Source organism: Saccopteryx bilineata, chromosome 6, assembly GCF_036850765.1.
Source record: "Saccopteryx bilineata isolate mSacBil1 chromosome 6, mSacBil1_pri_phased_curated, whole genome shotgun sequence".
NCBI classification, from domain to species: Eukaryota; Metazoa; Chordata; class Mammalia; order Chiroptera; family Emballonuridae; genus Saccopteryx; species Saccopteryx bilineata.
This window is the reverse complement of record NC_089495.1, coordinates 183268926-183295314: the sequence shown is the minus strand read 5'-3', so window position 1 is coordinate 183295314 and position 26389 is coordinate 183268926. Positions and strand designations below refer to the sequence as shown.

General features: G+C 45.4%; 1 protein-coding gene across 3 annotated transcripts in view; it reads right to left on the bottom strand.

Moving 5' to 3' along the window:
* Window positions 1-26389, bottom strand: part of SLC23A2 (solute carrier family 23 member 2) — a 121606-nt gene that overhangs the window by 40616 nt on the left and 54601 nt on the right. For all 3 annotated transcript variants that reach the window (XM_066237914.1, XM_066237915.1, XM_066237916.1), the window contains 3 exons: window positions 16610-16708; window positions 10905-11021; window positions 8908-9065 (listed from right to left, as the gene is read on the bottom strand). In XM_066237914.1, coding sequence (XP_066094011.1) covers window positions 8908-9065; window positions 10905-11021; window positions 16610-16708 — 374 coding nt within the window. The remainder of the gene's footprint in view (window positions 1-8907; window positions 9066-10904; window positions 11022-16609; window positions 16709-26389) is intronic.

Sequence of the window (26389 nt, the reverse complement as noted above, 5' to 3'; positions counted from 1 at the left end):
GGTGGGCTCAGGTGACCTGCCAGCCCACGGCAGTCTCCCTCCGCCCACCCCCTTCACAGCACTGAAGTGACCCGTGCTGACCAGCTCCCTATGTGCTGACCTACGCAGCTTCCTGAGGGGTGGAACCGCCCTGACAGCAGGAACTGGGACCAGTTCACCCATCCCTGTATCCCCAGCACCAACTTCCGCTTAGTAAATAACAAGTTGGAGGTGCTATTTACAAATACTGTTGGAAAGGAATTTTACTAGACTAAAAAAAAGAGGCTAAGTCTTCCTGCATGTTGACTTTTACTGCAAATGTGGGAGAGGACTTTTAGATAAAAAGCACTGGGCAGAAAGTAGAGAGCAAAATATGCATTAATTTTCAAGAGAAAAGCAGGTAAACTACCCCAGGCCTCGGGAAAACTCAAGTTTAAAACAACCTCCAAGAAACATAAGATGTTTTGCTTTGAGGAGCTACAGTTTCATTTTTGAACCTGTCATCAGCAGTGTGTGTCCTGAGTGCCTTTAAAGAAAAGCAAAACACAATGTGTCAAAAAAAAACTCTTCTCCTGATTGATAGGTAACATTTTCCTACTGCACTGCACACCAAGCTGTCAGCCGAACTGTTAGAGTAGCTTGCCCACATGGTGCACTTCACCTAAATACTTTGGCAGGCATCCCTTAGAGGAAGTGTATTCTCCTATGTTACCTCCTCCCTCTTTTCACTGCCAAGAAATGTGAAACTAATTTCATAATGTAATCTAATATCCAGACTGTAGATTTCTCTAATTGTTTATAAAAGTGCTTATACCTGCCCCAGCCCCCCCAATCTGATCAGAGTCCCTATGCCGTGTTTGGTATCAAGTATCACATGTGCAGCCAGGCTCCACAATTCTGGCAAGGGGACTCTCCACAGCCTCATGCCAGGAGGCCTGCCAAGTTAGGCGGTCCCTATTACAGGTGGACCATTTGGTTAGGGTAGTAACTGCTGGAACTCTCCATTTGAAAAGTCCCTTTTCCCTTCTGCAATTAATAATCTGTTGAGCAATTCTGAGTCAGTGGCCTTATTATATACCCGCTATCTAATTAACATTCTTATAATAGTGAGCTTAAAGATTATGAGTTTCCAATTTTATCACTTCATTCATATTTATTAATGTCCTTTTGTAAAAAGCAGCTTTCCTTTTTGTCCAACTTTATCTCCCCCCCTTTTTTTCGAACATCACTACAGATAAATGGTTTCCATTTTTATATTCAGTTCTATAATTCACTTCCATGACTGTTCTCAATAATTAAACTGCCCCAAACTAGCCCGAAGCAGCCTGTTCAAGCAGGTTCCCACTCTTTTTGACATAACTCCCCTCACACCCCACACTCTCTGAGCAGTTCCTTGCTTTGGGCGTTAGATGTTCTAGGTTCAACTTGTACTTTTCTCAGCCCTGGTGTTAAGCACGTCTCCTAGGAGCCCAGGTTAATTTTGGTGGAAAATGCTATTTAGAAACCAAGATCTGAGCACTACTGACCCACTGTTTGTTACTGGGTATCATTAAAGCAAACATAGATACCATTTTTTTTAAATCATGGGGTCATAATGATACCTCCAGTTCAGTACGATTGAAAGAGTAACTTCTTTTCATACACAGATCTCTCCCCCTACACGGAGCATCCTAATTTCCAACTCCAGTATACTTATTCATTTTTTCCATCCTGTAATAGCATGGAACACAGTTCCAGAATTATACCAACATCAGTACTAATAAGACTACTGAGTATCACTTTTTTTTTTTGATCCCTAGAGAATATCCTATTCAGGATGTGCAAATTAATTCTTTTTTCCTCTGTAGTTAGCAATTTGACATTTAGTTAGGTTCAGTTGTTTTGGTTCATATTTAATTTCAGGGTCTGCTTTTCTTCATTCTTTTAGACTTCATATTTTTAATATGTGGAACATTTATACAGTTCAAAAATGAAACCGTATCAAGAGTTCTATCAGGAAAGTCTCATTCCCATCCCTAGCCCCTCTAACTCATTCCCACTCCAGTTAACCATTTTCTTCTGTTCCTTCCTTACCCTTGTTATTTCTTCTTTCTAACCTAATAGATATACACACACCTACTTTTTTGCAACTTGCTTTTTCAATATATGCTGAAACTCAGTCTATACCAGTTCAGAGAGATTTTTCTCCTTCTTTCCTAGGCCTGCACAAGACTCCCTGTGTGACGCATCAGAACAGCCAGCCTCCGGTAGACGGGCATTTAGGCTGTTAAATATTTTGCCATTACAATTACACAGCAATAAATAACTTTTTGTATATAAGTGTGCATTTGTGGACATGTATTTTTAGGGTGAACTTCTAGAAGGGGGGTTATTGGATCAAATGGTAAATGTATATGCAGTCTAGATGTTGTAATACCCCTCATATGGTATCTCAGGGTAGTTTTTACTTGTTCCTCTCATCCGTCACCCTGAGGACGATCCTCTGGTAGGGTGCATAATAAATTGTCCATGTCTTTTTGCTTTTTTTTTTCCCCTATGGGACTCTTGGTATTTTTTACCACTGATTTTAAAAAGGTCTTTCTATAGTAGATATATTAGACCTGACCTGTGATATGATGCAAATACTTTCTGTTTGTCATTTTTTGTTTATAGTGTCTGTTTACAACAGCTTTGCCATCCTTTTTATTGTTCCTGGACTTTGAGTCCTGGTTTTAAAGTTTAAAACCCCACTTCTGAATTAAAAAGGAAATTCACTCTTATTGCATTCTAGTACTTCCATAATTTTCATGACTCTTGCACTTGGATCTCTAATTCATTTTGAGTTCATTCAAAGAGAACTCAGCTAAAAGCAAGAGTAACCATTCATTAGCTTCAAGTTCATGTTATTCTGATTTCACAGACAAATACTCAAAATCATCGTGTTCAGTCCGACTGCTGAGGAGCCTGGGTGGGGAGGAAGCCGCTGCGGCACCTGTCCTTCCGGAGCCTGTCCCCCCCCCCCCCCCCCAGCCACGGCACACAGCAGCAGCAGGCTCTGTCCAGACAGCACACAGAAGCTCCAGAGGGCTGGCTGGGCATGACTGTGACAACCTCTTTATCAAACATGATAGTATTAACTATTTCAGGCAAAGGGCTGGTTGCCTAAGTAACACTTTTATTACGTATAGATCTGATCAGTCATGAAGAAGCATGGGAGAGTCCCTGGGTGTGTGGCAATGTTCTATTGGCTGCGGTGATATGACTGTACCAGCAAAAACTTGTATAAGTTCACGAAAGGAGGGTACCTTTTACTGCATGTCAACTACCTCTCAAAAGATATGATTTAAATTATGTCTATATATAAAGTAAGTGTCTTTCTGGGAAATAGAAGGAGGATGACAACACATTTCTTAAATACTAGGGTTGTGTCAGACAGTTAACAAAAAACACAAAACTTAAAAAAGGAAAGAGCTTCCCCTGGTGTCTGGTAAGAAGCTCTGTCCCCTAGGCCTGTGCAGCGCTAGCAGCTCTAACCCGGCCTGGCTTTTCACCCCGACAGCCTGAGGAGGAAGCTAGGAGGGGCGGCAGCGGGCCATTCAGAGCATGTAGGGATGTGCAGGCCACGTGGACTGTGACAAAGGACAAGAAAAAGAATAAAAACAGACTGTGGAGAGCTGAGTCGTCACCCCCATACATCCTCAGAGGACTGCTCAGCTCCCCGTCGCCAGGGGCATCCGGAACGTGACAGAGAGACAGTGTGTTAACAGCAGGGCGAAGGACACCTAAGGAAGCTAGAGCCGAAGGCGCAGAGCTGATGGCAGACGTGCTGCTCCGCCAGGTGTCTACCCCAGCCCACTGCAACCCCTCTGCCCCTCCTGCACCTACCTGCCTCCTTCCCTCCTTTTCGGAAGGCCACTAAAATAATGAGCACCCACAGGCGAGTGTGGACAGGTGCCTGGGACGAAGCAGAGGGAGGCTTTGAGAGACCAGGTGGCTCACCCACAGTCACCTGAAAATGGTGGAACGAGAGCGATGCCACCTCGAAGGTCAGAGCCCCGCCCCACGCAGCGGTCAGGGGAGAGCGGCAAGGCTCCGTCCTCCCAGGGCACTGCCTCCAGCCTCTCACCAGCCCCTCTGTCTTTAATACGCAGGATGGGGCAAAAACAGGTGGCAGTTGTTTGTATGCAAAAATACAATAATTAATAAATAATAATACAAGAATAAACTGTCACGCGCTCACAACTATAAACCTTTTGCTCCAACCTGTACTATCTAAAATTTTGAGTAAAATGGACAATAATTTTTTTAATTTGGTGGGAAAAACCCACAACTTGCTACTGTGTGCCTGCTTGACATGACAAAACGTGAAATCCTCTATATGGCAATTTTTGCAAAATTTTCACCCTGAATCAACCATGCCTCTAGCCCCATCTCCCAGTTTAGAACAAATAAGGGGGTTGTAGAACAAATGAAATACCACCACGAGGGCACAATCAAATTCAGACCACAGAACGCTTGACACACACAACTGGCCTGGACTCTTTAAACGGGAGTGATATGGAGAGAAAAGGTGGGGACTGTGTATTATTGAGACCAGAGAGATGCAACCAACAACTGCACCACATGGACCTGATTGGATCCTGGGGTTCAGGGAGCTGGAGGGACTAGCCATAAAAGATATTTTAGGGACAAGTTGGGAAACTAAATATGGACTGCATATGAGATGCTATGGTAGAATGTCTGCTGTAAATGATCACAGAGGAGACCCTCACTCCTAAGATGTATATATTCAGGGGTGAATCAGCATGCTGTTTCTAACTTTACTTTCAAGGGGTTCAAAAAATGCACATATACTCCACACAAATGACACATACAGAAAGAGAATGTGGGGGCAACCCCCATCACCCCACCTCAATCTGAGTACTGTACCCCTTGATTCTTCGAAGTCTTATCAACAGTGAACAGTTCAAAGCCATGGACTTGAGACCCTGCAGTGTCCTGGAGCCTCGCCACGCTCAGTGAGCACAGAGGACGTTCAGGACCCAGAATCCAAGGAGACAGGAGACATGGAGGTGGTCTCCTTGGGGCTGACAACAGCACCTGCTACTGTGACACTTTTGGCCAAAACCCTACCCTTTCTCAGGGAAGGAAGGTTTTGTGTGTCTACAATGAGCCTGTGATGACCAGGACAGGCTCCTCCGGGAGGGGCCACCCCCCTTCAGTCTTCTCTTTTGCTGGAGAGCTCAGAGTGATGCCTCCAAGAGGCGCCTGAGCAAAAGGCCGGAGGGGACCCCAAACACAGAGCCTGCCACATCTCAGGCAAGTCAGGGACGGCCAGTGGCAGGCAAGGGGCAGGGTGCCAGAGGACCCTCGGCCACCCCCAGCTCTGCACGGACAACTGCCGTCCACGGAGGGGTGGGGGCAGGTGCTGGGAAACTGGTCTCGGTTTGGAAAGGCAAAGGCAGCCAGGTGGCACGCGGCTGAGTCACGCCCACAGCCAGGGCACCGAGACTGCTGCATGCTGGCTAACACCCTTGCCCGGGTCTCTCCGATTGTCAAGGCTTTGTACTGAGTCCTGGAGCCAGTCCAAGGGGTGGCTGAGACTGACATCACAAGTCAAACAGAACAGGAATGCTGAACTCTCACTCAAGGAAACTCAATAAAGACAGAGTTGAAAGCAAAGTGTGGGAGATCAAGGTCACAGGGGAGGAGGAGGGAGGAACAGGCGGGAGCAGGAGGAGGTGACAGAAGCAGGTATGGCACCGACCGCTCACCCCCTGCCGGCAGAGGCTCTGGGAAGCACTAAAGCCAGGCAAGTCACAACTGGGGCTCCAACCCACAACCTCCATTTCACAACAGGCACGATCCACACACGAAATGAACCACTCTCATGCCAGGGCAGATGTGCAGCGAAGGAAAGAGGGTCTACAGCCCGTGCGGCACCAGACACATCTGCGTGTCCTCAGCCCAGCTCGTGGGAAACACGGCTCCGGAGGAGCGACTGTAACGTGGTGACAGCTGACAGCGGCGGTCTGAGCCCACACTCAGATTTGCAGAGGCATACGCCTGTGTCCCCTTCACCATCTCCCTATCAATTGCGAGTATTGTTGTAGAATGAAACAGGTGACCGGGAACAGCGTGCCCCGCTTCATCAGGGTGGCCGTGTGCAATGAGGAGGAGGGACGGCCTGACCACTGCCCACAGGTCGGAATGCCAACACCATCTTCCTCTGAGCTTGACCTGCAGTTGTCTTGGCTTCCTCGAAATCAAGGGCCCTCTGCACAAGCACAGACCACGGCTCGTCTCTAGGTCCCAGGTACCGGCTCCATCCCGTGCAGTGGGGTATTCGCAATCGAAGGCCACAAGTCCACAGAGCAGCACACAGAAGTCACACACAATCCTACAAACTACCTGGAGTTGGGAGAGTCTAAAAATTCAGCTTAGAGATCATTAAAACTGAACATGAAAACGTTTTCTTCTATTGCTTTAAGCCTAAGTGCTGAACGCCCCCACCACCCCCAAACCCATAAATCAAACAAATGCACAGGCCGTCTGCAATCCTAAGGCCGTGACACTGGGAACAAACCCCACTCCTGGCTCTGTCAGCGCTTCCCTCCCACACTGTCCCACCCTAACAATCCCTCTTGCCCAACGGCTTTATCTGTTTACTTGATCCTGTTGTGGCCAGGAAGCACACACCAAGTCTGTTAACATGATCATTCACAGCCTTGATGAGGGTCTATGTTAGCATTTAGCAAAACTAAAGGGCTTTTCATATTATTCACGCACAAAAAGTTTCCAAACATTTTAGGAAGCTTATAATAATCCACAAAAACACATGAGGGCTATTAAAATAATGGCAAAATGTCATCCATTAAATACCTTAGGAAAGAAACAGCTGAGGATGTCATCTGACCAAGGCCCCTCTCACTTCTCCTGTTTGCCTGCCCCCTCCCCCGTGTGTAAGGGAGAAGAAGCCACCATTCACCACATTTTGAAAGCTACTGCTTCACATTGGGAACTGTAGGTCCTGACTGCCCATGGGATTGCGGTTTATTATTAAAATAGCCAACAGCCCGGTGTATCCAGCGCTGGCAATGCATCCGACCCTGGCTGACCTTGGCATGAGACCACGGCACAACTGCACACAGTGCCCCTGTTAGCACAATAAAGACAGCTCCATCCCCTCTGCATGTCAACCAACAGTTCTCAAGTATAGGCACTGCCCACATTTACAAGTTCCCTGGTGGTCAGCTATTTAGAACCAGTGCCCTATGGACAAGGTGAGGCTCCCAAGTCAGCCAACAAAAGAGTTTTAGCCCATTCTGGACCTGACATACAGAACCTTAAATGCTGTATCGAAATGAACGAACGGTGCTGCCAGCCAACTGAACTCCCTGATGCTAAGAAAATGAGTCCCAGGACAGACCTCCTTCCTCCAGCAGGTCAATGGCACCCTTGGCTCTCCCCTCAGGGGTCCCCTAAGCAGACGCTCCTTTCTGAGGAAACAGCTCTGCGCAGCATGGGGGCTGCAGGCAGTCCTGCAGGAGCTGGGGTTTTGGGAATTCCATGAGCTGGCCAGCTCCACAGCCTTCAGTCACACGGCTTCCTTCCATCAGCACATCTACAAGGGAGCGCCGTTTCCCTTCCCAGAGTATCGCCTGTGCCGCCACCCAGAGGCCCTAACACTCCTCAGGGCTCTCCCCACATTCTCCTGCCTGCCCCCTCCCCAGTAAGAACGGCCCTCTCGAGGTCCCTGAGGGTCCTGCCTCCTCAGAACACAGCTATGACACCCAAGTGGCCCCTGCATGGTCTCCTTTTCGTTCCCCAGCAGGCAAGGCAAAGCCCGTCCACAGATTATATGTCATCATGCAAGAGACAGAGCTAGGACTCGGCAAATGACTCTGCTGCCCTTCACTTGAGGACAATCCTGTCCCTGCAGGCTCCACCCATGAGCAGAGCCCTGGGGTGGAGGAACAGGCCGCAGTGGGAAGAGGGCAGAAGAGGGGACAGGAGGAAAGAAAGCAAGCCTGCAGGAGGCGGCAGGAAAGAGCGGCTCCCTGCCCTCCTCTGCAGCAACTCGGGGGCCCGTGTAAGCTGGGGCGGGACGCGGAGGCGAACAAGTCAGAGCGCTGGCGTCAAGGAGGGGAGCACAACCCAGTGGGGAAAGACACAGGAACAAAAAAGGACACCGTGGAATAAGAGCCACATTAGAAGAACGTACACGAAATGCATGTGTGGGAACTCTGAGAGAACAAAGGAGGCTTCGAGGAAACGGGATGCTGCACAGAGGGGGCGGGACCAGCCAGACCAGAAGGATGAGCAGGTGCACGGGGGTGCTGGGGAGCACGAGCACGAGCACGGGCATGGGAGGGTGGAACAGCGGGGTGGCTCGGGGAGGAGCTGCCTTAGGGTGAGCGCAGGGAAGGGGACAGCGGGGTTCAGAGGCACAGCTGGAAGGGCGGGGGGGGCAGAGAGCAAGGCAGGAGCTTAAAAAGTGGGCACACGCCGGTTTTACACAGGGAGCGGGGCTGCAGAATTGGCAGCTCCAAGGAAGATGCTAATGTTGGCAAGACAGCACAGGGGATGGGTGCAGAGTGGGGCAAGGAGTAGCCCTGGAGGCAAGGAAACCAGCTGGGACCTAGCAGAACAGTCCAAGTCAGGACTAACGGGATGTGGGCAGGAGCGGGGAGACAGCTTGCCCTGTGGCTGGTGGGCTGGAAGGAGCCGAGCGTGAGTCAGACTTCCAGCCTGCACAGCTGGTGGGAGATGGTGCCATCCACCAAGAGAAGAAACATGGCGGGGGCTGGGTGGGACAAGGCTCACTAGAACGATCCCCACCCCTGGCCCCAGCCCCGTCAGTCCTTCTCAGGAGTCCTAGATAAATGGCATTGTCCGATGCCCTCCTTACAGGGGCTTCAGCATCCCAGGTTAGCACCCCAATCTCACCTGCATCCAAACGTCGTCTGCAGCAGAGTTGTGATTCCCACACAGAAGAAAATGGTCCCGATGAGCTGGCTGGTGGCCCACTGGTCGTACCCCACACACATGGCATCAGCCAGCAGAAAGGGCACCGCGATCGTACCGCTGAAGCAAGTCAGGTAGTGCTGTGGGCGACAGGAAGGCAGAGCGAAGGGTAAACCCTTCCTCGTTTTTCTCTGAGTTCAACATAACTCGCCCTCCACTGTTTTTAAAAAACAGCTCACATAAAGCAACAAAACAAAACTGGTTTTCCAAGTGCTCACTTGTATCATAAGCCAAATCGAATTTCTTCTTCAGCATTTCTCCTTCCCATCACATCTCCTGGCATTATTATTACTCACACGAAGCCAGGCCAGCATAAAGGAAGTACTCAGTACAAACACTGGTGATATTTCACTTATACAATTCTTAAATTCTTACTGGGATTATACTTTGTTTTTTTTTTTTTTTTGTATTTTTCTAAAGTTGGAAACAGAGAGGCAGTCAGACAGACTCCTGCATGCACCCGACTGGGATCCACCCGGCATACCCACCAGGGGGCGATGCTCTGCCCAGCTGGAGCATCGCTCTGCCGCAATCAGAGCCATTCTAGCGCCTGAGGCAGAGGCCATAGAGCCATCCTCAGCGCCCGGCCAACTTTGCTCCAATAGAGCCTTGGCTGCGGGAGGAGAAGAGACAGGAAGGAGAGGGGGAGGGGTGGAGAAGCAGATGGATGCCTCTCCTGTGTGCCCTGGCCAGGAATCAAACCCGGGACTCCTGCACGCCAGGCCGATGCTCTACCACTGAGCCAACCGGCCAGGGCTACTCTTTTTTTTTTTAATTTTTAATTTATTCATTTTAGATAGGAGAGAGAGTGAGAGAGAGAGACAGAGAGAGAGAAGGGGGGAGGAGCAGGAAGCATCAACTCCCATTTGTGACTTGACCAGACAAGTGCAGGGTTTCAAACCAGCGACCTCAGCGTTCCAGGTCGACGCTTTATCCACTGCGCCACCACAGGTCAGGCTCTTTTTTTTTTTAAATGCTTCTCAGCATCAATCGCTAAAATCATAGATCTTTCTCTTCTGATCTGTTAACATGAATTATTTTATGCTGAAACATTACCGAAACAAATTCTAGTTAGTCTTGCTATAGCTTTTTTCTGTGATTTGATTTGCCAATATTCTGTAGAATTTTACATCTGTATTTTTGAGATAATTAGTTGACTTTTAAAAACTTTCTCTCAGGTCTGGGGATTAAAGTTACACAGGCTTCATTGCATAGGATGTTTCCCATCTCTCTCTCTCTCTCTCTCTCTCTCTCTCTTTTTGTGTGACAGAGACAGAGAGTCAGAGAGAGGGACAGACAGGAAGGGAGAGAGATGAGAAACATCAATTCTTTTTTCCTTCTTTCATTCCCCTGCTATCCTACTCGTCCTGTTCTTTTCTTCCTTTCCCTATTATGAAACTGTTGATAATTTCCATTCATCATTCTTTTTTTGGGGGGGGTACTTTTCTGAAGTTGGAGACAGGGAGGCAGTCAGACAGACACCTCCATGCGCCCGAACGGGATCCACCCAGCACGCCCACCAGGGGTGACACTCCGCCCATCTGGGGCACGGCTCTGCTGCAACCAGAGCCATTCCAGCCCCTGAGGCAGAGGCTATAGAGCCATCCCCAGCGCCTGGGCCAACTTTGCTCCAATGGAGCCTTGGCTGCGAGAGGGGAAGAGAGAGACAGAGAGGAAGGAGAGGGGGAGGGGTGGAGAAGCAGATGGGCGCCTCTCCTGTGTGCCCTGGCCGGGAATTGAACCCGGGACTCCTGTATGCCAGGCCGACGCTCTACCACTGAGCCAACCGGCCAGGGCCCCATCCATCATTCTTAAAAGAGTAATTTATAATAAAGATATCAATAACTAAAAATCAAAACTGAATTTTAAAAAACATCCAAGCATGTACAGACGGTTACATCCTCAAGGACCCATCTTACCTGCAGCCCCAGGAATATGCACAGGTACCAGGGAGGCACGTCTTCTATGGTGTAGATCATGTCCGACCTCTGGGGGTCGAGGCTGCCGGTGCTATCCAACGTCTCGGCCAGAGAGCTCTGTGAGCAAGAGGGACAGAGGAGTTGTTTCATAAAAACAACGACTCAAGTTAGCTCAGTTCAGTGCAGGCCCACTACTGAAAAGCAGCTTTAGTAAGTGTCTGCCACTCTCCTGTAAAATTCAGACTTGGCTACCTCTGACCCAAAGCTCCAGGGCACGGCTCAGTGAGACATGCAGTCTCCAGAGCCTGGGGTTTGGGTCCCTGGCCATCGACTCATCCCCCAGAGTGTCCAGCTTGCTCAGAGACTGTCCCCAAGCCTGGGGACTGTCCGTATGGAGACGATGCTCCCAGGTGGAGACCACAAAGTAATACCTTGGCAGGGGCAGTCCTTGGGTGGTGCCAGGAATGAAGAAGTATAGTGTTTCCCCATGTATAAGGTGCACCCTTTCTTAAAAAATTTGGTGTCTAAAAACTGGGTGCGTCTTATACAGTGGTTATAAAATTTTTTTACTTGCATTTCCCGTTTTCTCGCAGGAATGAATTTTATGATGAATAAAACTTGAGTTCAATAACTTTATGTAATTTTTTTTTCTTTCAAATTTTGGGCCCCCAAATTAAGGTGTGTCTTAGACACGGGAGCGTCTTATACATGGGGAAATACGGTAATATAAAACACTAACCACTTTCAGAGCACACTAATCTGCTGCTCCTACCCCGCCCCATCCCCACAAGGAAAAAGATCTCTGTGCCTAAAAGTCAAGTCCTGCGGCTGCTCAGACACAACGGTGAGTAAAAGAGCACAAGTCAAAAGTAGACAGATGTATGACTCACATTTTACTTAAAAAAAAAAAAAAAGATTAAAAATTATTTATAGCTTAGAGGGCAATTTTCTTTTGTTTTTCCTTCCACTACAATTAAAGATTTTTTTTTTTTTAATGTTAAGTGTTACATGCTTTTTGAGCCAAAATCTTCACAAACACTCTAGGTCAGGGGTCCCCAAACTACGGCCCACGGGCCACATGTGGCCCCCCCCCCCCCCGAGGCCATTTATCCGGCCCCCGCCACACTTCCAGAAGGAGCACTTCTTTCATTGGTGGTCAGTGAGAGGAGCATAGTTCCCATTGAAATACTGGTCAGTTTGTTGATTTAAATTTACTTGTTCTTTATTTTAAATATTGTATTTGTTCCCATTTTGTTTTTTTACTTTAAAATAAGATATGTGCAGTGTGCATAGGGATTTGTTCATAGTTTTTTTTATAGTCCGGCCCTCCAACGGTCTGAGGGACAGTGAACTGGCCCCCTGTGTAAAAAGTTTGGGGACCCCTGCTCTAGGTTATCATCTCGACATTCCTGGTCAGTATCAGCAGCACTTCTGAAGTGATCCAGTATCTGAGCCCAACAGAAGACTCAAGGCAACCTCGAGTCTCCCAGCACAGCCTCAGAACTGCTCCGACTGCTAAAACCCTCTGAACAGTCCCTTGGAATTGGAGATGGGCATTTAAAGAAAATCTCAAATAACCTGACAAACAGAAGAAACAAAATGAAAACATGTTCCACAAAAAATATAAAGACGATGGCATTCTGACCCTTGGCCATATCTAGACCAACCTGTGCCCCCTTATCAGGCGGGTCTGGGCCACAAGAAGCTGCCCAGTCCCTGTGTTTATTACTCAGTTTTCCAGGCACAGGGCAATGGGGCTTTAGGGATCAAATACCCTTAAACAAAAGGAGTGACGCAACTCAGGCTTACCTGCTGAAGCCAAAAGGTAAATGTCTGGTGTGAGCTGATATTTGATCTAATCCAGATGTGAGTTGAATATGACCTTTCTGAGAGAACTTTTTCTTCCATTCGTAGGATGCATAATGAGAGATGTGTATTGTTGAATAGGTTTAAGTGGATTATATGTGTCTTTCAAAATGTATTGGTAGAGGAAGTACACACATCTAAGGAATTTGATACATGGCGATATAGTAAAGAATTAACTCAAGAGGTCTGGGATGTCCAAATCCTGCACATGTCAGAGAAAGGTTTGGTTCCCACCTGGCACCTGGAGGTAACCTCTGAGCTCTTGGAACATCTTGAGTTTTAAGAGTGTGTTTGTTTACCTGAAGCACGGGACAGTCCCAAGCAGGCCATGTAATGATGCAATCTATAGTGGGCACCTTGGGCTACATGGTCTCAGTCTGACCTCTGAAGGGGCTGGATGCATGCAGCGGTCGGCTATACCTGCACGATCCCCAATAAAACCCTGCACACCAGGGCTCCAGGGAGCTTCCCTGGCTGGCAACACTCCTTGAGTGCTGCCACACGTTGTTTTAGGGAAATTAGGCAATGTCCACACAACTCCCCTGGAAAAGGAGAACTGAAAGCTTACATTGGTGTCTCCCGGACCCTTCCCTAACAATCCTTTCTCTGAAATAAACTATAACCAAGAGTGTAAGTTTTCCTAAATTGAGTCCTAGAAAATCACTGAACCTGATCTGGGAACCCCCAACTCAGGTCTTGGGAAACCCTAAATTCAACTGACCATTTTGCTGACATGATGCAACTATGGATATTGGGCTTGTTATACAAAGGACAATTCAATACCATCCCATTATCTAGTTTCCAAGTAGGGAGTGTTACTGCTCTCAAAGTAACAAAGAGAAATATCTAAAGTATAGTAACACTACAATCAGATTAGTACAAACTGTTACAACAATATTGTAAGCAATATTATTCAAAAGGAAGAGAGGGAGGGAGGGAAGAAGGGAAGGAGGGAGGGAGGGAGGGAGGGAGGGAGGGAGGGAGGGAAGGAAGGAAGGAAGGAGGGAAGAAAGGAAGAAAAAGAGAAAAAGAAAAGAAAGAAAGAAGGAAAGAATACAATGGCCCTGGCCAGTTAGCTCAGCTCGTTAGAAGAGTATCATCCTGCTATGTCAAGGTGTGGGTTTGGTCCCTCGGTCAGGTCACATATAAGAACCAACAAAGGCACAAATAAGTGGAGCAACAAATCAACGTTTCTCTTCTCTCTCTCTCTAAAAATCAATTTTTTAAAAAATTTAATACAGATGAAGAAAAAACAATATAAGAAGAAAAAACGTATTAGAGAGAAGGAATGGCTAGAGAAAGCAGGCAAAGGAGATCCAAAATGCATAACTGGAGCCCTCTAATAAGAAAAACAAAACAGAACGGAACAAAAAATAGATATAATTCAAGACAGTTTTCCTAAAGTAACAGGAGCTTTGACGCTAAATATTAAAAGTGCCAGATAAAACTGACCCAGAATGGTCAACATCAAAACATATCTAAATAAAGTTATTGAATATCAAAGATAAAGATTCCATAAGACAGGCAAAAAAGATCAAGATACTGATAAGAGGAAGAAGAAAAAAAGAACGGCTTGATTTCTTCACTGCCACATTCAATATGAGAAAACGGGAAGGCAGCAATCACAGCCTTTGAGCCTAAATGTCATAGTTAGTTTTGGATAAAAATTTATTCCCATGAGCCAGCCCTTCTCTTGGAAACTGCTACAGAGTTACTTCTCTGACTCGGTGAATATATGAATCACACAGGAAGTATATGAAAGTGCAGAATCTTATTCAGCAGGTCTAGACTGGGGTAGAGAGCCTGCATTTCTGATAAGCTGGAACATTCACAAAAATTCAAACATAAGAAACACCTCAATACATCCCAAAAAACAATACAGGCAACGTTTTCTGCTAACAATATAAGAAAACCAGAAATTAATAAACCATCAAAAACTCCCCTCCATCTACAAGTTTTTTAAATGTGCCCTTAAAAGCCAGAAGGAAAAGAAGAAATACAATCCAAAGTAGCAGACTATTTAGAAAATAGGAATAAAAAATAAATTACAAGCCCTGGTCGAATAGCTCAGGTGGTTAGAGCGTTGTCCTGACACGCCAAGGTCGCGGGTTCACTCCCCAGTCAGGGCACGTACAAGAATCAACCAATGAATGCATAAATCAGTGAAATAACAAATCATTGTTTCTCTTTCCCTTCCTCTCTCTCTAAAATCAACATATAGCAATTTAAAAATAAGTAAATAAATAAACATAAATAAATTACATATGAAAATTTATTAGATATAGTTAAAGAAGTCCTCACTGGAAAATTCATAGCCTTAAAACAAAAAGACAAAACAGACAAAGCATATGTCTCAAAAAAATAAAAGGAAAACTAAAGGAATAAAGAAAAAGAGAAACAGATACATTAGGAAACAGGAAAGCAGTTACTTAGGAAACAAAAGTAAATCTAAAATTTATTTCTTTTAAATTAAAAAAATAAATTAAAAACTAGCTAATCCAGGGAAAGAGAAATGGGACAATGTGGGAGGAAAAGGATAAACATACACAAAGTGGAAATAATCACAGAAATTAAGGAATTTAAAAGACTATTAAAAACCTATTCTGCTTATCTCTACATAGTAAATTAGCTTGAAAATTAGAATGAAAGAATCAATGTTTCAGAAAAAATACTTCTCAAAAAATGAAGACTAGAACTACCTACCATATGACCCAGCAATTTCTCTACTGGGTATCTACCCCCAAAACTCAAAAACACTGGTACATAAAAACACATGAAGCCCCATGTTCATTGCAGCATTATTTATAGTGGCCAAGACATGGAAACAACCAAAGTGTCCTTCAATAGAGGATTAGATAAAGAAGATGAGATACATCTATACAATGGAATGCTACTCAGCCATAAGAAATGATGACATACTGCCATTTAAAACAACATGGATGAACCTTGAGAGCATTACACTGAGTGCAATAAGTAAATCAGGAAAACCTAAGCACTGTATGATTTCACCCATAGATAGGATATAAAACTGAGACTCATGGACATAGATAAAAGTGAAGTGGCTGCCAAGGGGCGAAGGATGTGGGGGAGGGGGGGGAAGGGTGTAAAGAGGAACAAATAAAAGGTGACGGAAAATGATTTGACTTTGGGTGATGGGTATACAACATAATCAACAGTTGAAATGCTATAGAAATTTTTACCTGAAACCTATGTACTCTTATTGATCGGTTACCCTGTTAAATTTAATTTTCTAAATAAAATTTAAAGAAAGAAAGAGGGAAGAAAGAAGGGAGGGAGGGAGGGGAGGAAAGGGAAGGAACTTCACCACAACTGACTTCAGAATACCCTACGCCCCAGGAGGCTCTCGGTGGAGCAGCCCTCACCTTTGCCCACCCCATCCCCCCAGGTGCCTTTGCTAAATTGTCTCTCTCCCCTGAGCTCCAAGGGCCCTTCTTTTGTTATAACTTGTTTCCTGAGCCCATTTCTTCTACAATTCACTTCTACTTCTGTGACCCAAACTCTTGAACCACTTCCCTCTGGCATGTTGGCTGAGGCTTCCAGATAGATAGATCAATAGATAGATGATAGATAGATAGATAGATAGATAGATAGATAGATAGATAGATAGATAGATAGATAGATAGACAGATAGACAAGGGACTCTATATGGGACCTGGTTTAATTGCCATTAAGACAATTAAAGATTAGTAACTTCTGTTCCTCATCACTTCTATTTCTATTATAAAGAGGGCAGAGACAAAACCCCGGATGAAGGACACACGTCCTGTCTGGAACCGGAGACATCAGCAGTGGGGAGGAGGGGGTGCGCTACACAGTACCTTTTCTGCGATGCCGTTTTCTGTTGTGTAGATCGCCATGAGCTCGGTGTCTTCATTGTCCTGTTCGCCGCTGGACGTGGCCCCTCCATTTATCACCACCTGAAGAGACACACTCTATTCAGAGGCTGTTCCACAGCACAGCTGCCTGCTGTATGGAAGCACTTCCTCCCAAGATCCTTTATAATTCTCTTAAGAGACAAAATCTGGACTTTTTTTTTTTTTTGGTATTTTTCTGAAGTTGGAAACAGGGAGGCAGTCAGACAGACTCCCGCATATGCCTGACCTGACCGGGATCCACCTAGCCTGCCCACCAGGGGGCGATGCTCTGCCCATCTGGGGCGTCGCTCTGTTGCAACCAGAGCCACTCTAGCGCCTAAGGCAGAGGCCACAGAGCCATCCCCAGCGCCCGGGCCATCTTTGCTCCAATGGAGCCTCGGCTGCGGGAGGGGAAGAGAGAGACAGAGAGGAAGGAGAGGGGGAGGGGTGGAGAAGCAGATGGGCGCTTCTCCTGTGTGCCCTGGCCGAGAATCGAACCCGGGACTCCTGCACACCAGGCCGACGCTCTACCACTGAGCCAACCGGCCAGGGCCATTTTTATCTATCAAATGAGCCAAGTTTTGGGTGTTCTTAAATGAAACTTCCAGGAAATGTGTGCTGCTTCAGTGGCCATGTGTGTGGTTATCTATTTATATGCTTTTAGAGCGAAGGAGAGAGAGCATCGATTCATTGGTTGATATTTTTAAATTGATTTTTAGAAAAAATGAAGGAAGGGAGAGGGAGAGAGAAAGAGAGAGAGAAAGAAAGATCTAGTTGTTCCACTTCCCACTTACTTACGCATTCATTGGCTGTCCTGCAGGTGCCCTGACCAGAGATGAGACCTGCAACCTCGGTGTGTTAGGATGACGCTCGTAACCAGCTGAGCTGCCTGCCCAGGGCCCACCCCCAACTGTTCTCTAGCATTTGGGCCTTTTGTAATCGATATATATTCATATGTTATTTTGTATAGTGCTTTTTAAATGGATGATAAAAAAGATGTACACTAAAATATTAACAGTGGTTGTCTCTCATCACTGAGGCCATTTTTGTCTTCTTTTTCACTTTATATATGTTGGTAATTCTCTGTAATGAGGAAAATTTATTTTTACAACAGGAAGAAATTAAAAAAAGACTACGATCCAAGCCTAGATCGAGGCAGTTCAGAGAGATTTAATTCACTTATTTTTGTAGTTGAAAAAATTAGGCCAGAGAAAACTTGACCTGCTCATTCAAGGCCGCATACAGACGACAATCGCAGTCGGAAGCTAGTTTTAAAAAATACCAAAGATCACGCTGAACTGGTACATAATTCTTACAGAGCAAATTTTCTTATATCGTTTCAACTAAAGAATTGTTTTGAAAACTGTCTCTAAGACATGCTATAGCTCTTTACACACGCCAACCAGGTCCGTGGCCGTGTTTGTTCGCCTGTAAAACTAGCTGCCAGCAGGATACACGTGCCCAGCCAAGTTCAAGTCCACAACTTGAAACTCTTACGATCAGAACCACGCTCCAAGTCATATCACAGCAGCACTCAGCCCACGGAGAAGCCAAGAGGTACACACGCTCAGGATGAATTGTCTTAAAACAACAAAGTTGAGTTACTAAATCATCAGAGAAGCCCGGATCGGATTTAATGTCCTACCCCAGCTGAAACTAACCTTCACCCACATTCCTTCTCTCCAGTTGCCGCAGGGTCTCCTATTGGGGGTGATGAAAATGTTTTGGAACTAGACAGAGGTAATAGTTGCACAACATTGTGAATGTGTTTAATGTCACTGAATTGTTCACTTTTAAACTGTCTTATTTTGTTTTAATTTCACCTCAAAAAAAAGTTTTTTAATCTGTGCATGTGGCACCGAAGAGGAGACTCTGGCAACTCCCTCTCCTCCTCTGATTTGTTCCGTTCGCAATTTAATAAGTAAGTAACGGTGAAATGCAGGTGCGCCCAGGCTAGGAAAGGCCTCACATATTCATTCAACAAACCCTGTTCGAGCCCCTGTGCCCAGGCAGTGAGGATGCGGTCCTGCCACACAGCCTCCCACCCCAGTACCACCCTGGACACAGGATGCGGCCAGGTGCCACGGAGTAAGACACCAATTTTAACTACTACTTTTCCTCTGGCTTATTAAATTAGCTGCTCTGGTGGTCTACTTTTTAAAAAACATAAAATTTAATTTTAAAAAATCTAATGCTAAAATCAATTCTTCAGGAAAGGCATTGAGCTTTTCATTTTTTAAGAGAAAATGATAAAAAAAAAATGCTCCTGACACTATCAAAGCTTCACATTTTTGAACCTCTAAATATTATCTCAACTGGGAAATAAAACGTCTTGGAAAGCTTTCTAAACCTAATAAAAACAGATTTTCTTTTGTGTTATTAATAGCATCACAGATAACAGAGGGGAATCTTGGCATCTTTCTTCTCAGGAAATTGACCAAGTTTTTATTAAAAATATTCGTAGATTATTTAAAAATCCTTTGGGAACAACATGTCCTTGCTCTCCCCAAAATTATTTGAAACCGAACTTGTGGCTCTGAATGTTCCCCACTAAGCTAATAATATTGCTCAGTCACTCAGTCAGCTGTGAAAGCAGGTTTTCTCTGCCTCAATTTGTGCAGTTCATTTTGTCTCCAATATGCAGGGCTATATTGCCTTTGGATACATGAGTGTGTCTATTGCTCAATAAACATAATGCCTTTATTGCTTTGTCTTCTACTAAGCTAAGACAATAATGCTTAAAGTCTGTGTTTCTGAACAGTAACCCTAAGACAGCCAAATGTACAGGAAATAGGAAGTGACAGGAGCCATAGTGAAGGAGGGTCATGCTAAGGGTCAATATCAGAGCAATGGCAATTTAAAGTGACAGTGAAGTAAGCCTGTGTTTCACAGAAATTAAAGTGAATCAGCGGCCGCCAACACCTGTAAACTGAAGGGCCCAAGTACCTGGGAAACCCCGTGCCTCTGATCAGAGGGTTCAGAACTCACTTATCATCTATTTGGAATCGGGTATAATTTACCCACCACTGTCACGTGTCTGGTAGCTAAGTGAACCATTTTATACTAAAACAATAAAAGTAGTAATAAAGTTCCTCAAATTGACTATTCTTACCCTGTGTGTACACACACACACACACACACATTTCCTCCATAACTACAATTTAAATGTTTTAAATAAACTAAAGATATCAAGATTGATGTTTCCCCGACTTTAACCCAAGACCTTTTAGTGGACATAAAAATCTCCTACCTGCCTTCAATATTACTTGACATTTCAAACTTAACTACCATGAAAAATAAATCAAAGTGAGTGTAATACAGCATACCCTAAACCTACAGAACTTGTCCATCTTAGATGATAGATACCCCCAAAACATATAGCCGATAGATCTAACCTAACACTAGCAACCCTCAAGTTGGTGGAAGCAGCAACCTTGTTTTCTTCACCTCTTCAAATATGGCAGCCCCTATGGCACCCCCAGCAGCCACATGCAGGCGAAACCTCGGGAGCAGCCAACACTGCATCCAAAAGCTCAGCTGGTCCTGCAAAGCACAGCCTCCTGCAGAGGGCTCCTGGGATGGCGGCCGCTGGAGCACCTTCCGGGCTCCAGGCACGTCCCACACATTCTGCAGCACAATCTGACCTTTGAAAAGAGCCAGAAGACGCCTCACCTCTCCCCATTCCTGGCCCCATCCTGAAGGGCAGGGTGGGTCCACGTGCCTGTCACAGGCACACACTGAAAGCCCATTTGTGCTCCTGCTCCCACACCCCCCATGATGATGGTGATGGTGAGAGCTAGCGTTTGCTGGGCACAGATTCACATCAGGCACTGAGCTGGCCACTTCCCCTTAATAGCTGTCCCTATGAAACCTTGGATACAAACTCATTCGAACACAGATGCCAAGGGTACCCAGCTACTTCCAGCACTCCATCCAAAAGAGAGCCAGCATCATCGATTCTTTCCAGGTGGTAAATTTCTGGTTGGGATACAAACCAACAAGAAACAAAATCAACATTTCAACAGGAAAATAAGAAGCTATAAATGGCTACTGAACATCTGAAAAGAGGCTCAACCTCACTCAGCTGAGGATGCAAATTAAAATGACAACAGAAAACTTTTTCCATCTACTAAATTGGCCAAGACCCCAGTCCAACCCACGTTCCACTGGCGAGCCTGTAGGAAAACAGGCTCTCACACAGTGCTGATGGCAATGAAATGACCTCAACAGAGGGCACTCCCTGGTGCCCCTCAACTTGGCAAGGCACATCCCTCTGCCCCAACAGCCCCATTTCTGGAAATTTATCCTTGTCTTACCTCTGAATGAAATCACCTATATGCAAGGTTCTTCATTGCAGTGCTAATGTTAACAGCAAAATATTGGAAACAATTTAGGTATCTATCAAGTGGGAATATTCAAATCAATTATGATACAGCCACACCATAGATGCTCTGTAGTGATATGTAGAGTACTCTATATTCTGACAGGGACATAGAGAACATCATCCACAATACAGGGTGGGGCAAAAACAGGGTTACATGGTTTGTATGAAGAATAATATAATTAATAAATAATACAAGAATAAACTGTTCACATACATCTGGAAACCTACTTTACCCCCCACTCTGTAAAGTAAGTGAAGAAAGCAAGAGCAGAGCTCCAGCCGTAGACAGATTCACACACATGTATGTAAAAAAGGAGACAGGAACATTTTTGCTTACAGATTCAAAAGCCATTTCTGAAAAGTGGTGTATGGGGAGGACTGGTGTATATAAGGCCGGGCAAGGAGCTTTTCACTCTACACCAGGGGTCCCCAAACTTTTTACACAGGGGGCCAGTTCACTGTCCCTGAGACCGTTGGAAGGCCGGACTATAAAAAAAACTATGAACAAATCCCTATGCACACTGCACATATCTTATTTTAAAGTAAAAAATCAAACGGGAACAAATACAATATTTAAAATAAAGAACAAGTAAATTTAAATCAACAAACTGACCAGTATTTCAATGGGAACTATGCTCCTCTCACTGACCACCAATGAAAGAGGTGCCCCTTCCAGAAGTGTGGTGGGGGCCAGATAAATGGCCTCAGGGGGCCGCATGCGGCCCGTGGGCCGTAGTTTGGGGACCCCTGCTCTACACCCTTTGCACTCTTAAGTTTTGAGTCGTATGAATCTATTACCTAGTGTTTAAAATAAATGAATAAAAGAGCCCTGGACAAGTAGCTCATCTGCTCAGTTGGTTAGAGCATCGTCCTGACATGCCAAGGTTGCAGGTTCAATCCCCGGTCGGGACACATACAGGAATCAACCAATGAGTGCATAAATAAGTAGAACAACAAATCAATGTTTCCCCCCCCTCTCATATCAATAAATAAAAATTAAAAATACCTGGGATGGAGAAGTACACAATGTAATATACAGATGATGTATTGTAGAGTTGTGCGCCTAAAACCTGTATAATTTTACTAACCAATGTCACCCCATTAAATTTAATAACGTTTTCTTAATTTAAAAATAAATAAAAATGCAAAGCTAGAACTCCCTGCAAGGAACAATTAACAGAAGGATGGTCCATCCTCTAAGTTAAACACCAGTCTGCTGCAAGGCACGAGGCAAATACACCCGAACTTTCTGGGAAAGAAGGGCAGGATGTCTTAAGTTACAGAACAGCCGGCAGAAGTACCAGCCCGTTTCAGCAAACATGTGTAATGAGAGACGTATGCTTTCCGCCTCACGGCTGTGTACCATGCAGGACCCCTTCCTGGCCCTCACACCACCGCACCAAGCGTCAGACAGCACCTCTTCCCTCCGGATCCCTTTCTTGCCTGGTGTCTATGAATAGGGCCGTAAGGACGTACCTTCAAGGAGATGGATGGAACAAAAAGAGATTCTCTCCCATCTCAGTGTGACTTCCGATGCTTTGGTCAAAAAGTTTTGTCAAAGCACTTTCACATTTTAGCTAAACTAACCACTGGTTTATCCTTCTCTTATTTATATGTGCCAGGTACCATGTCCATAAATTTACATATATTTCTTCATCCGATCCCTATAACAAGCCTGAGACAGATGCTTTATTTAGTCCCTCTTTACAGATGTGGAAAACCAACAGCCCGAGAGCTGAAGTAATTCCCTTGGAGTCTGAGTCACATTTCCACTGAGCTCTCTCTCACTCCAGGCCTCAAGCTCTTTCCTCCAGGATCCTGACTGAGGTTTTAAAAAATAGATGACCACTCCCCACGTGGTCCCCACCCTCCTTGGCCCAAACACGTGTGAGACCCAGGAAGGAGCCTATCGAGGGTGTCAGACAGGGCTGTTTCTCAGAGCCCGTGACATCTGTACAGCAGTCATGGCATTTGCTCCTTTTCCGACCCCCCGCCGGCCCTCCTGCATCCCTGCTCTCTGCTCCAAGGGGCCTGGTGGGGCCGCAGGAGGGGAAGTGGAACAAACACCGATTAATTGCCTCGTGTGTCTACGCGATCCAGTGTTGATATATATGATCTCATTTACTTCTGAAACACCCTTCAGTTCCAAGCATGAGTCAGCGCACAGGTTCTCACAGGTATGGTGCGGTTGCAAATGGAGACACACTTAAGGCCCCAAAGCCAAGCCCACAACTTGAAGCCGCTCTCCACAAATGGAGCCAGATGAGCTCTCCCTCTTCCCTGGGGTTATGGGTGATGACAGGCACCGCTCGTCAAAGCTGGCAGTGCTACAGGCTTTCACTCAAACCGAGATGATCCAGGGATTTTCTCTGCAAGTGTCACTTCTACTAGCTCTGTGCCACTTCCGATTATCAGTTCAGCTCAGCAAAGATGAAGGGGGTGGGGTAGGGAAGACAGACACTCACAAGAGAGAATATAAATGGCCAAGGAATAGGGGGATAAGTGTGTTCTGCCTCATTAAAATACAAACCGAAAGCAATTGGAAACTAATCTTTCACTTAACTACTTAAATGCTTTTTAAACTCCAACATCTAATGCTGGCCGTGGAGGGTCCTCTCCAACAGCTGCGGGGAGTATAAACCACTGAAATAAGGTGACACGCACTAGGTTATCATCTGTTGTATCGATGAATGAGAAATAACCCGATGAATGTTCCGGTGAAACATTGTGGACGAAAAAGGGGTTCTACAGAAAGTAACCTAACAGGGTCCCTGATGGGCTCTTAAATTCTTAAGGAGGCAGGTCATGGTGGGTAGTCACATCCCAGGCATATAACTTCTTCAGTACGATACAAAGCCTAGGTGAACACACCTTGACAATATCTGCCTCTTTTCAGAGTCCAAGCTTGCCCACCCTCATGAGCTTGTTGGCTGTCCTATAATCTGATGCTCACTTGCTTTCTCCCAACTTCATGTAATCTTAATGCCAAATGCATACAAGAAGCTGCAAACTGTCACTTCTTGGAAGCATGTGAGATCTTGCTTCCTAGCAGCTGTCATCAGTTTGGCTCAAATAAATGCTGATAACAATTATCTGCAGGTTTGAACCTCTATGTCAACAAAGTAGAAAAATTAGATTGCAAACACAAAGTAGAAAATTTTGCTGTTGAGTCAATGACAAGATAGGCTGTCGCCGGCACTGACCTGCCAGGATACAATATGAAGTTAAAGGGCTTTCATACAGCAGACTGTGTGTGCCAGGAATTTTTTAAACAACACTAAATATTTGTTTCGTCTCTGCCAAGAAATACACCAAAATATAAGAATGTTGTTTATCTGGCTGACAGGATTTTAAACAATTTGTACTTTTTCCTTACTACAGCATTCTATGTTTTCTCAATTTTCTGCAGTGAAAATATTTTTTATAAATGAAGTTATACAAATAATAAAACAGTGACAGGGACGAAATATATGCAAACTATTTAAAAGATACTAGTGAAAGAACACATCAATTTTCTTGCTATTTCCATTTCATCCGGGCAAGACGTGTAGCACTGAAGCCTGGGGAGGAACACGGGTACCTTAAAACACTTAAAATTAAAGGAGCGGGAGAAACTGCCGGGTAATTACTACCAGGCAGCCGCCTCCAGGCAGCCGCCCATAGCCCGTCTTCCCCCAAGACTACTTTATCAAATCCCAACAGGAAATTAGCTTTTTCTCCAACAGATGATGTTTTGATTGTCTTAAATATCGTCCCTCTAATTATTAAAGGTCAGGAACCTGCCTCCCTAGCTTCAGTGAACACAGGTTACAAGTGAATGGAGAATTTAGAGGTAGGGGTTCAGCTGGCTGCTACACCTGGAAGAAGAGGAAGTCTTGAACTAGTCTAGGAATGCAAAAGACACAAGCCGAAATGACAATCGGGGGCTGGAAGGGAGTAAGGCTGGAAGGCAGGGAGACCATATGGAGCCCGTCATCATGATCCAGACAAAATATGACCCAAAGGAGGCAGTGGCGATGGGGAAGGTGCTGAGGGGGGGCTCACGGGGGAAGGCAGAAAGCTTGGGCAACCTCTGCTATTGTGACCCTGTCACTCCTGGTACAGTGTGGAGTACAAAGCAAGCATTGAATATGAGCAGAACGAATAAGATGTCCTTAAAGGCCCTTTGCAGGACCAGGAGTCTGTGAGTCTTGCCTCGCGCAAAGGTTAAGAAGATAATCAGCTGAAATGTGGACCAATGCTGTAAACCTGCTCTCGCAAGTGACGGCAGCAGCTCTGTCTTTTTATGATCATTCATACCAAGCTGTATGTGTCCTAACTATCAGAAGGGCATTTGGTATTACTATCAGCTTGCACATTTCATTGAAAACTACCAAAAGTCTTCATATTAAAAGTTACAATATAAGCAACTATGTGTAACCTCAAAACCAGTGCAAAGCCTGACCTGTGGCGGCGCAGTGGATAAAGCGTCCACCTGGAAACGCTGAGGTCGCTGGTTCAAAACCCTGGGCTTGCCTGGTCAAGGCACATATGGGAGTTGATGCTTCCAGCTCCTCCCCCTTTCTCTCTCTCTCTCCCCTCTCTATAATGAATAAATAATAAAGCTCTCATCTCACAGAATCTTAATAAAAAAAAACAGTGCAAAAAATTAATTTTTAAGGTAAAAAACTCTGAAAGGAGAGGAGAGGAGAAGAGGGGAACCTCTCACCATGCACAAAAATCTTCATTTGCATCCCATCTTTCCACGTTTTTATTTCAACACATGTATCGGCACATTTCTTTTCTTAAAAAAATTTCAACTTGCCCTGGCTGGCTGGCTCAGTGGTAGAGCATCAGCCTGGCGTGTGGAAGTGCGGGGTTTGATTCCCGGCCAGGGCACACAGGAGAAGTGCCCATCTACTTCTCCACCCTTCCCCTTCTCCTTCCTCTCTGTCTCTCTCTTCCCCTCCAGCAGCCAAGGCTCCATTGGAGCCAAGTTGGCCCGGGTGCTGAGGATGGCTCCATGTCCTCTGCCTCAAGCACTAGAACAGCTCCAGTTGCAGATGGGCAGAGAGCATCATGCCCTGGGGCATGCCGGGTGGATCATGGTCAGGCGCATTCGGGAATCTCTCTCTGCCTTCCCGTTTCTCACTTCAGAAAAATACACATATATATATTCAACTTAAATGTTTTATTTATTTATTTTCTTTTTAATTTCTTTACTTGAATTTATTGAGGTGACACTGGTTAACAGAATTATACAGGTTTCAGGTGCACGATTCTACAACACGTCTGTATACTGTATTGTGTGTTCACCCCCACCCCATCTACTCAGACATTCTAAAAGAAAGTCTGTTCATCCTGGCTGTTCCACTCTATCA